Genomic DNA, 12,707 nt, shown 5'->3' on the forward strand with positions numbered 1-12,707 from the left:
AAGCTGGTATGTCAGGAGATTAATGGTTAAAGGTTTCCTCCTTTGAGTGTTTTGGGACAAAGTGATTCAATCATTCCAGCATTTAAATTTTCAAAGGTATAATATTGCCCTACCTTGTGGTGTACACAGTGTTCCAGCAACCCTAAATCCATGCTGAATTTGTAAAGCAAAACTTGGAGAGGCAGCTGATGCAGCTGTTAAGTAGCATGAGGAAATGAGGTCCTGCTGCGGATGAAGAGCCCAGGTGTTGTAACAGGATTAAAAAAATAGCTTAGGCTTTATCAAGATCATAAGGTGCTAGCCTGGGAAACAGCAAGGCCATAGAGATCCATTCATATTAGTTGTGAATTTGATGCCACACAGTTTTTGGTGCTGCATCTCATGGATTTCAACCTGAGTGTTGACCCTAGGACAAGTGTGAAAGTGTCTTGGGTTTTCCTTCACACAGATATGGATTCTTTGAGTTGTGAATTACTGGTGTATCACTTGAGGCTGAAATACTGTGGACATCAAAAAGGTGATGGTATTTCTACCTTCTTGGCCTGCAGTGGCTGAGTCAAGCCACAGGTGTAAGTGAGGTAGCTCAGAGCTGACATCACGCTTAATGCACAGATGGGCTAAACAGGGAGCTGGAGGCAAAACATCTTCCTGTAACTGCTGGTGACACCAACTCTCCCCGACACGGAGTAAAGATGCAGGATTCATGCTTGAGCTTTGTGCTGTGGCTGGTACCAGACTCTGTTCAGGTGCCCTGTCATAATGTCACTACAGTGAGTGCAGCTGAGACCAGTGTGGTGGAGACCTGAGCTGCTGTCCTTCAGTCAAGTGTGGTAGGAGTTTCTAATGTGGGTTAACATGCATAATTTAATCCATCTTCCCCCCCCCGCCATGTTCAGAGCTGTGTAACTAGATACCAATCTGCTAAACACAACTTGAATAATGAAGTGATCTGTGGCTAAAAGCCTTCCTCAGTACATATAATCCCACTGAAAAAAAAGAAAGAAAATAGAGCTCTCTCCTCTCTTCTGCTGTTCTAAAATAGCACGAATATTCACAAGAGGGAATATTCATCTTCATCCCTTTGCTCCATGGATTTAAATATGTACGCATGCATGGCATGCCCAGCAAGTGAGAGGTGGTGTATGCAAAGTGCTGATAGTCCTTTGTTCTAAGCTTTTTCTTTTCTCAATCACCAGACATGGTTCATTCCACAGAGAAACAGATTTAAAACTGCACCTTGTGTTTCTTGCTCAGTTTAGAGGTAACAGCTCAATACATTTATGTCTAGCACGGTAACGTTTTGCACAGGAGCATACCTCTGTATCTGTTTTATACAACTTCTGCTTTAATCGTGCCAGTAGTATAGATTATTTTGGTTTTTCTCAGTGGTAACTTTGCTCCCTGAGATGAAATAGAAACATCTGGTAGCTTGTGAGAGGCTAAATATATTCTTTAAGCTGATGAAGGCATGATATGACTTTTGAAAATATGAAGTGTTTTTTTCCCATGCTATTATTTTCTTTAGGTCACTTTGTGTTTACTGTGCTGCAGCTTCCTGCAGGAGATGTTTGGTCTCAGGTCGCAGGCTGGAGACAGGGTTCTCACTGTTTTCCTCTCTGTGCTCTGGGGACAACCATTTTTTATTTGTTCGTTGAATAAACATCTTAAACCTGGGAATTTGCTGGTGGCGTTCTCTGCCACATGATCGCCATCTCGTGCTGCTCCTGTCTCAGAAATGCAGAAAGAGCTTCCAACTAGTAACATCTGTTTTCTAGTAATTTTTGTATTGGAAGTGATCAGCTTTTTGCGATTAATGTGGTATTTAAGTTCGTTACCTAGTTCCTTTTTAAAAAAATAAAATGTTTCACTTTAATATTTCTACTAGTTCCCTTTTAGCTGATGACAAATTTTTGTTTGAATTGTAGCAGTATACCATGGAACCAGTAAAATTTATCTTGAAGACCTGCTAAACATCCACTAGAGTCTTGCAAACCTAAATGCTACAGTTTATTTTCAGACTAACCTGTTTGGACATTGAATTTATTTTTATTTTTTTTTTCCTGCTGGTGCTTTGGCCCAGAGAGTATGATCCTGCTTACCTACATCTTTTTGTTGTTGTTAACCTGTGGAAAAGAGGGGTTTTGTGGTACACTAGATATTTTTGCCTTGCAGAACAAAAATCAGGCTTCCTATTCAATAACTAGCTACAACACATTGCATTAAGATACCAGTCTATAAGGGGGAGAAAAGTTTTCTGATATGAATAGCACTAAACATTTGCTCTGTAGATCCTTAAATCCATTAGTATTATGATTTTAAGAGGAGTTTGGGTACTGATTATGGACCAGAGCTGCATACTAATGGAAAATTTAACCCATATAGAGCAGGAGGGGTCCTTCCCACAGCTTCAAAGTGATGTTTAAAATGCAAAACTGTTAAAGCTCTTGAGAAATCAGTAGCAAGCTTGGAAAGGACAGTGCTGTGCATACAAGACTAGAGCTCAAATCAGTCTTTTCCGTGCTAGAGGCTAGCTATTCTTTTGCTGTAATCTTGTCATTAAACATGAATTGCAAACTAGTTGTAAATGCTATCCTAATGACTGGTTTTGGGTTTTTCTTCTCCCCAGGAAGAATGCCAGCACGAATATGAAGTGAACCATTTCCTTTGCTTGCCACAGTGCGTGGATGCTCATATCAGATGGTTACAGACAGGGACTTGCCTCTCGCCAAACTGCTTCCTAGGGCAAGATGAAGCCAAGGAGGAGCTTTCCAACGCATTGGAGTCGCAGTGACTGCTGCCCAATTTAAAATCGATGTCAGACTGTGCCACAGCTGCCTGGCGAGATGAAAGAAGTGGTGTTGTGGTCACCCGAGGAGGTGACAAATTGGCTAACAGAAAATGCTGTGCCAGAGTATTGTGAGCCATTGAAAAGCTTCACTGGGCAGGATTTGATCAACCTCACAGAGGAAGATTTTAAGAAGACGCCTCTCTCGCGGGTGTCTTCTGACAGCGGACAGCGGCTTTTGCACATGATTGAAACTTTAAAAATGGCTCACCACATGGAGGTGCACAAAAACGGGCACGTCAACGGGCACATCCGCATCAGCAACACCACACGTGAGAATGGCTTTAGCAGTAAAATGAAACTGAACGGGATGCCAAATGGGTTTAAGAAGGAGATGATAAAGATCCCCATGCCAGAGCCAGAGCGCTCACAGTATCCTATGGAATGGGGCAAGACTTTCCTGGCTTTTATTTACGCACTTTCTTGTTTCATCTTTACTACAGTGACTATCTCAGTCGTTCATGAACGAGTGCCTCCCAAGGAGGTGCAGCCTCCCCTACCAGATGCATTTTTTGATCGCTTTGATCGGGTGCAATGGGCTTTTTCTATTTGTGAAATCAATGGCATGATCCTTGTAGGACTGTGGTTTGTTCAGTGGCTGCTCTTAAAATACAAGTAAGTAAAACCTTTTGAAAACTAAGTGCTAGGGAGGTTAGATACTGGTTTGCATCCAAATAAAATGAAGCTTCTTGTGATCTTTCTGATTTTGTTTTCCCAAATTGAAATAGATATTGCATAGGCAAACTGCAGTTTGTGTAGGCTGCTTGTGCAAAAGAGAGAAGTTCAACAGTCAGCTAAGAAATAGCCCTGGTCTTGTTAGCCTGCACAATAGACTCGAACCCTTTTCATGTGTGAAAAGCCATGAATTGGATGTAATGGTGCTCTTAGCTCAGTTGACTGTTCAAAGGAGGCACGGCTCACAGTTGTGAACACAGCTGCAAACCAGCTTCGGATTGGTTAGTGTCTCTGTAGTTTGCCTGATGTAAAACCTACCCTAAGTTTATGATACTGGTGGGCAAAACCAACAGATGGTTTAGTTCGTGTACCTAAATAGTGCTGCATGAAAAAGTGTTGAAGTATGTTTTTTGCTTGACGTTAGATGGGACAGGTAATGTCAGACACAGAATATGTCAAAAGCTAATCATAAAATATGCAAAAGTATTGATATATAATGAATTTTCAAGGCCTTGGTGTTTGTCTGCTCCTACTGGTCAGAATTGCAAGGGTGAGTTTGTCTGCCAAAGGAAGTAGTCTGCTGCCTATGCTCTACAGAGTGTGTGCAGATGCTTAATTTAGGGTATGTATACTGCCGTAAATCCATACCTTGGGCTGCCTTATTGTAAGTTTCTCATATAAGCCCTTGTGCTGCCATGGCTGTGAATAAAGTGTTCAGAGTCAAGTGGCGTTAAGTACTATGAGATGGCATATCACCTTTCCTTTCAAAACCCAGGTACAATCATGTCACCACAGCTGCCCAGCCCAAAAAGGGTCTCCTCTTCTCTTCTGATTATACAGCACCTAATTCTTTACCTGTTCACTGACTCTTGTGACTCCTATGTAGGAAACTGAGGAAGGAATGTAATTTGAGCCCCACTGTATGAAATAGAAGATCCTTTGGTTCACAGGACTTTGTAATGACCTTAGAATTACAGATTTCCCAATTGTTTTAAAAAGGAAATAGAGTCCAATGGGTCGCTTGCCCTTATAGTGGAGAAGAACATTAAAACTTAAAAGTAAGCATGCGGTTCACCCGATACGTAACGTACAGGCAGCTTAAAAAGAAAATTGCTAAGATGGGGCAGGACACCCTAGTTCAGTGCAGCTGTGGATTTCCATAGGAATGTGACAAATGTTTAAGTAATTCACAAGACTGAGATGACAGTTTATTCATCTTTTCTGCTGGTTTGTGCTACATAATGAATTTTATCAGATGAAATTCTAAAACCTGTGGAATTGCTTTTTTTTTTTTTTTTTAATGTGCATATATGTATAGGAGGAAGGGTTTACCCCAGCTTGGCCTCTTGTTTCGTTTATGGCTGTAAGCTTCGGTATTGCTCCACTCTTGTGTTGGCAGCTGCACTGCAGCTTCTCTCCCCACTGCTCCAGCTGCCTGTAGTGAATGTGGGAGAACATTAACTTTCTTGGGGTTCTGTGAGCATAAAGGTTCAAAACTGAGGGAAGCACCTAGAGGTGGTGACATGGGATTGCTCTCAAGAATGGGCTGGCAGGTTAATAGGGCAATATGAAGGATCAAACACCCTGTGGTGGAACTGAGCAGAGTCTTTAGATTAAGAACAGCAGAATCCATGAAGTTCTTGGAGGTTTCAAAGCATTGAGACATTGGCTAATGATAAAGCATCTTGGTATTGTTGATAGATGTGAAGATTCCCTCTTGTCCCCTCTCACCCCATCCTCATTTAGTTGGATACGTTCATTTTCTACTTGATTTAGAAGGGTTCTTTCTGGTGTTAGGGGAAGATGTCAGCTGGGCAGCGCTGGTCAGTGCATGTAATGGTCATGTAGTGCTTTGCAGACCAAAAGTAGTCTTTTATGTCCATAAGCAGAGGTATCAAAGTCTGAGAGGCCCAATTTGTTGGTAAGCAGCAGAAAGGGAAGAACAGGAGAGGCGCTAGTGGGAAAAGGAGCCCAGTGAGGTGGCTTTATCTGGAAGACCTCATTCTCATGGCTTTGGATGGTGAACCACTAAGTGCTTTAAAAAGAGCTGAATTACTTTTGTGGCATGGGTTATTACCTCCCTTTGAAACTTAATTCAAGAATAGAGAGGGAACATTGTGCCAGCTAGACCTTCCTCATTTCTGTGGCCTCTGATGGTATCAGGGGTAGCCATTGCCACGTTCCATTTGAGATCTGAAGATAAGATGTGAAGCCAGGTGATTGCTGGGCAGGATGAGACCTGGTTCCTTGCCTACTCAAATGACAGGTACTGTTCATGGATGCCTCCAAGCTCAGCGTCACCAGTGAATGAGCCAGCATTGTTACCCATGAGCTGAATTGCAGCCAGTGGCTGGGTTGAACCTTTGACTGAAGGAGGCACACTTTTTGAAACACTTTTCTTTGCCAAACAGTGACATTCCTATTGCTTATCCTACCAAGGTCATTATTTCTTAGTAACCTGATTTCATCCAGTCTAAGCCTGCTGTTCTCTGAAGCAGTGATGTACGATAGAGATGTGTCATTCATAATACTGATCACTCAGGTCTTCCTTGTTTAGTCCAGGAATTGTATGATGATGTTAAATAGGGTGGATCTATGTGTCTTCTGTGTTGAACTGCAAAGTTAGGGCCAAAATAGAAGGCATTGTCTGTCCAGCTAACCACAGTGTAGGGTGTCCCTTGGCCCCTCTAACTGCTTTCTTGCCTGAAAATTGATTTTACCTTCAGGTAAAGACTGGAGTTTTTTGCTGGCTTTTGGGCAAGTTACTGGATTTAGTGCAAGAAAATCGGTGTCAGTTTTCTTTGAGTGCCCATACAGAATGCTGTCCATGGTGTTGCATTGGTTTCCTACCAGAAAGCAGGAGCAGGGTGGCTGTGCAGACCTTGGTTGGGGGCTCCAGGCTGCCCAAGCCTTTTTCCACAGATACTGTGAGGACCTTGAGAAGTCCAGGAAAGCTGCCAAGGCAGAATTGACTTCTCTGGGAAGCATTCCCAGATGTTTTGGTAGAAGTATAATGCTGGGTTTTGGCCATGTTTGACATCTAATTCAGTCTGCACGCTCATGGGATTGAAAAAGCAGCATGCTGGCTACCCATGTTAGTGAGGTCTGGAGAGTTGTTTTGAGTATTGTCTTGGCCATAATAAGCTTAGAAGTTGTACTTTGTAGCTGGCTTGTAGTCACACACCCACACAAATCCTTTTGAGAAGGGAAAATATGAGGCTTTGTACTTTTTAAAAAATACATGTTAGAGTACAGAGCACTGCCAGACTTTGCTAAGCTAAAATACGCTAAATCCAGTACACCAAGTAGGGTCATGGGTAATTTTAATTAAAAAAAAAAATAATAAATTCAGTGTTTATAGAACACTGCTGCTTCTTCAGCCTCTCGAAATACAGTGCTGCTCAGTCTTTAATCCCTACTCCCTGTCTTCAGCCAGGATTTAAAGAAAAGCAAGTTTATGTCTGGTTTTAAAGCCAGGCACAAGTGTGAGATCTTTACTGGATCACCCTTCTAAGAGAGAAATACAAAATATAGGAAGACCACTGCCCCAATGGCATGGTGCCTTCCACTCCTAATTTTCCATCCATGGAGCTACATTAGTAAAATATAACTTTTGAGTCCCAGCTTTGTCCACATTTACATCAGGAGGGGGAAGAAAAAAATACAAAACACTGTGTTTCAATAGCAGTAAGTGCTGGAGTGCAAAATGCATTTGCACTGTCATAGTTGAAGCTTTTCTGATAAATGAAGACACTCAAGTTGTTGTTGATCTGGCACTGTAAAGTCATATTCTATGAGAGTGGAGCACTACAGTTTAATAACTCTGTTGAAAGCTATTAAAAAAGATGGCCAATGTTGTGCTTTGTAAGAGCTCAGCATGATAGAAATTTTTTATTTTATTTTTTTTTTTAAGTGAATACTTCAAAATAGCAAGAGATGAATGCTGGAACTTGCAGCTTGTGTTATAACCCTTATTTCCCAAATGATTATAATTGTAAATGACAATGATTTAAACTCAGCTGAAACCAACAGGGTCTGTAACCCGCAGGATGCAAAGGGTTGATGTGGTTAAGGTCATGAACTGCTGTAACTGGATTTGCTGTTGATTTTTATAATGCTGGTAGTGATTCCTCTTTGCTGAACTCTGTGCCAGCTCAGATAGATGTTGCTTCCACTCACATGGATGTGCTTAAGGTGTTTACTTGTGATAGCTCTCTCCTTGCGATGTTATTAGCTGGTACATAGCAGTGAAACTCAACAGGCCAGTTTTGGGGCTGGCTGTTACTCCTGAGTCTGAGCTGCAGCTCTTTACCCCATGTGTTCTTGCTGGTTTGCAGAACTGCATCATGGTACCCCAAAATTGCATCTGCCATCTCTGTCTGACTTACTGTCAGCCCTCAATGAATACATCTCTTTGCAGCTGTGGCTGCTTGCCTTGCTTGGCTTCCCATGAAAACACCCTGTCCTGTAGCCAGAGCAGCTCTGAATTTGTATTTTGAAGGTTTTGTTCCTGATGTGAATTGCTTCCTCTTTAATGCTGCTCAGGAAAAGATGTGTTCTCAGTTGTTTGGGTCATACAAGCTATTTCTTCTCAAGCAGCCCTTTGTAAGTACTAAATGTGGGTGTCAGCCGAAATAAACTTACTCCTTTTCATCTTAAAATGAAAATACTGTAACTTTTATCCCCTGCCTTAAATAGAAAATTAGTGACTGCTCAATGCTAATGGAGGGGTGTGGGGCATAGAATCCTTTTTAATGCCTTCAACACTAAATCTGCACAGGCTTTTGTATTCTAATCCTTACATTTCCTGTAATCACCTTCGTGTGTAATGTTAGTTGAATTGCTTTTGCTTTTCTGACCTATAAAGTGTGGGAATATTTGTAAAGTATTTCAGTATTCAGGTGTAAGATGATACTGTCACAAGTTTCAAAAGCATCCAGAAGAGAACAGTTGGTAGTTTATATACCTTCGCATGTTTTGTTTACATTGGGTGACTTCTTCCTCTCCTTTTTTTTTTTCTTTTTTATTTTTCTTCCCTTCTAGGTCTATAATTAGCAGAAGATTTTTCTGTATAGTTGGCACACTATACCTGTATCGGTGTATTACAATGTATGTGACTACACTCCCTGTACCTGGCATGCATTTCAAGTGTTCTCCAAAGGTAAACCTTTTCTGGCTGCCTTTCCATATTTTAATCTGTATGTTTTCCCCTTGTCCTGCTGTTACCACAACTATGAGCAACACTTTCTCTATAATTGTTACTAATTTGAAGATACCAGTTTGGCACGATGGGGACATCTGCCTGCAGATCATCTTCTTCCCTCTTGGTGAAGGTGTTGATGGTTGCTTTGGGGCAGTGCAGGTGTTCCCACCCTTTTTAAAGTGCTAATCTATGCAATTTCTGTAGCCCTTTCAACTAATTTGCACGATCAGCATGTGCGATCTGCGGAGGTGCATGTGTGAATCATTTATTTCCAAACACTTCAGGGTGTCATATCCAAGTATGATTTCTATTTGAAAATGGCCCAAAGAGACTTTTCTAAGTCTGGTGAAACTGTCTCCTTTGTAGCTGTCTGTCCCTATATATATTTTTTGCAACTGTGTTAGCACAAGGACTTGCCACCTCCTCCCCAATCTAGTGCCAGCTCCTGTTTGTTGGGCTTGCAAAAGCCATGGCTGAAACCAAGCTACTGCAACAGAGGTGCTTAGGCAAGACTCAGTTGTAGTCAGCCTTGAAGGGAAGTTCATGTGATCAGGGTGGTGGTGGGAGAGGGATCGTGGTGGTGCAGCCATCTCAAAACACGGAAGTATTAGTGTGTGGTCCTTACTGCAATATGCTGTTTGTGGTAGGGAAATCCAGTCTAATACAGACTGGATTTCTACAGTAGTGAACAAGGTGCATATATTAGACACAAGTGCTCTTTCTCCATAGTGATTTGTCTACCTGCTCCTCCTGGGGTTGTTTGTCATATAGCTTGATTTAAGCAGGAGAAAGAGGGGAAAAAGAACGAACTACTCCACACTAACTACACATACAGTTCAACGGCTTTGTGTGCACAGCCGGGAACTAGATGACAGGTAGTAAAATCACTGATTCACAGGTAGTAAAATACGGATTCAACTTGGTACACCTGCTGTTGCTATTTTGGTAAGGTACGTACAAAGCCAAAATGCTTCAGTTCCTCGGGGAAATAAAGCCAATGAATATACTACACCAGTTGTCTGACAAGGCAGAGCATTTGTCAAGCCATGTGTGGCTTTTTGAGGAACTGAGGTCTTTTGCAAAGAGAAGCAAGTGGGAGAGGAGTCAACATGGTATTTGATTAGTCAGCCATTATGAAATTAAAAAAATGGGTATTTATTTAAAATACCCATTATTATTATTTTTATTTAAAACATGGGTATTTATGGGTTGAAGTGAGTAAGTCTGGCATTTTTTTGAATTTACAGCGTTGGTAAATCTGTCTCATTACTCATTTACAATTAAAGACAACCCTGTGTTGTGCTCTTCTGTTGACCCAGTAAGATTAAGGATTAGCTGGGGTTCTTTAAAGCTATAAATATACTGGTGGGCAAAGAACAACCTCTCAGCACCTTATGAGTTATATATGATGGTGAAGAGTAGGCTCTGAGGAGCATTTTAATGTTGTGTAAGGATCTGTTAGCGGGAAATGTTAAGTTGCTGCAAAGACCCTGTTTAAATCTGTCAGAAATTAATGATTTCCACTTCTTAAAGCAAGATCAAGCTTTAAAATAAAAGAACATGCCTATAATGGCCAGCCAAGTGAATCCATGTTTCCTTCTGACTGTTAAATGGTTAGCATGGATTTTAAAACTTCAGAAAAGGATGTAAGGATGCAGCACGTGTAATCACATGCATTGATCTATTAGTCCTGCTCCTTTGAGCTCAGGTGGTTCCTGCTCCCTGTTGGGTCCCAGAGATGCTCAGTACGTCCTGGTTGTGCTCGTTCCATGACGTACATTTTCTTTGTAGATTTGGGCTTGGTTTTGAGCTGAGAGCAGCAAAAGCAAAGTTTTGGGACAGTACCAGCTGCCCTTTGGTCAGCTGGGAGGAGGGAGAGGAGCATCTTCACCAGAAGGACTTGGTTTACTTTGATTTAGCTTTCCTAACACAAATTTAAGTTTTTTCAGAAATACCCTCTGAGCTGGCATCATGGGTCGGAGGTGGGTCAGAACAAACCCATCAGGGGTGGAGGAACGTACCTGTTGCTCATGTGCACTGTGTGAGATAAAGCCAGTGCAGAAGTTTGGCACCATGCTCTGACAAACACCATATATGTTTCTTTTGAAATGTGAAGTGGATGGAAACAATTTGAAGACTTTCCAAAGCAGAGTGGTGGGATGCCTTAGAGTCTGGAATGAGATACTCTCTTCTTCTGTGTGTTGGATCTAGGTTTTGGCAGCTGGGTGTACAGCTTGGGCAGTTCATCCTCTTTACTGTTGGATTATCATCTCTAGGGCCTGTGCTGTTACGAACAAGATGAATTAAATTAAGCTTGATTTATTTTGGACTGCATTGCCTCTTGAACAGAAGGAAAAACAGATGTTTAGAGAACATGACAAAATTCTAGCTATAGCTGGAAATACTTTTTAATTCCTTTTTATTGGTGACGCTGGATTTTTGAGACTGTATTACAAAATGTGTAGGTTTTCCAAGAGTCATTATTCTGAACCTCACTGTATATATGTGAGGTTCATATACATATATGTATATACATGCCCATTGTGTATCTCAGTGCAAGAATATAACGAATAAAAAGAGAGCTGAACCCATTAGCTGTGCTTGGAGATTCCTGGTAAAAATAATTTTACTGCACAGCCATGAACATTAGTGAAGGCTGCCAAGAAGACCTGGGAAGAAGATTATGCCTTTACATGGTATGAGCAATAAGTACTTATAAATAACATAGTGTGCTTTTATGTTTTACTCTTCCACCAGCTTTTTGGAGACTGGGAATCTCATCTGCGAAGGATAATGAAATTGATTGCTGGCGGAGGATTGTCCATCACAGGATCCCACAACATGTGCGGCGACTATCTGTACAGCGGTCACACAGTCATATTAACTCTTACATACTTATTTATCAAAGAATGTAAGTTCGTTACTGTTCATGTGGAATTTCCTGTTGTATAATTCCTTGTTAGTTGAAAAATTATTGTCATGCTGATTGGAAAGTAAAATTAAAGTAAAAATGCATGCTTTTTCAATTAAATAAAAGTAATAGTACTTCAAAGACATAGAGCTTACTGAAAAAGAAAATCTTGGAAACGAAATAAAATACTTGACCATGTAGATGGCTGAATTAAGCATCTTATTTAAAAAAAAAATCGTTTAGAATATAATTGAAGCCTTTGTTGCACCCTGCCTGATGAATGGTATTTCAACTATGTGTTTACTAGTCTCTCAAGGCTCCAGATGAATGCTATGCTAAATGCAAGGTTGATCATTTTGCAAGAGTGAAGTCTTAGTATATGCATTTATCTTTTATGAAAGGCAGGAGGAAAGGATTGCTGTCTATGTAGAATCGGTATTGAAATAGAAATAAGTTAATTTTTACTGACCAAGGTAAATCATATTGTTATTTATTGGGCTTGTTTCTCAAAGATTTCATAATGTTTCTATTTCCCAAGCATCTGATTACCCCTGAGCACAATTTTAAGTTACACCTTAAGAGAATGATACTTATTTTGTGATCTCAGCATTCCTACTTTTAGTCTTAATGCAGGCATTGCACTACCTACCCAGGATTGCAGTCTGCATCCTCTGCTAATTACAGCAATAGTCTTGCGTGTCAATAACATCACATTTTGAAATAATCATTGCTTGTACTTCTTTCCAGATTCCCCACGGCGACTCTGGTGGTATCACTGGCTTTGCTGGGCGCTCAGCATGGTTGGGATGTTCTGCATCCTCCTTGCTCATGACCACTACACTGTGGACGTGGTGGTGGCTTACTACATCACTACAAGACTTTTCTGGTGGTATCACACCATGGCCAACCAGCAAGTGAGTTTCTCACAGCCTTTGGATCTGCGTGGCTCCACTTGCCATAGCGTAGTGGTGGATGAATTTCCACACTTTGCTTTGAGACTTTCTGCAGGAGTAGGAGTGGACTCACCCATGTCTTGTGGAGCATTCCGCTATTCCCACTTCCCATTGGGTTTC

At 41.2% G+C, this 12,707-nt stretch overlaps 1 protein-coding gene across 1 annotated transcript in view; it reads left to right on the forward strand.

Annotated features, from left to right (window-relative positions):
• Positions 1-2,712: 2,712 nt before the first annotated feature.
• The window catches only part of SGMS1 (sphingomyelin synthase 1), a 13,664-nt gene continuing 3,669 nt past the window's right edge, over positions 2,713-12,707 (forward strand). Inside the window, exons 1-4 of the mRNA XM_010013784.1 lie at positions 2,713-3,460; positions 8,564-8,681; positions 11,481-11,634; positions 12,382-12,548. Coding sequence (XP_010012086.1) covers positions 2,844-3,460; positions 8,564-8,681; positions 11,481-11,634; positions 12,382-12,548 — 1,056 coding nt within the window. The 5' untranslated portion in view covers positions 2,713-2,843. The remainder of the gene's footprint in view (positions 3,461-8,563; positions 8,682-11,480; positions 11,635-12,381; positions 12,549-12,707) is intronic.

Source organism: Nestor notabilis, unplaced genomic scaffold (assembly GCF_000696875.1).
Source record: "Nestor notabilis isolate BGI_N333 unplaced genomic scaffold, ASM69687v1 scaffold9624, whole genome shotgun sequence".
NCBI classification, from domain to species: Eukaryota; Metazoa; Chordata; class Aves; order Psittaciformes; family Psittacidae; genus Nestor; species Nestor notabilis.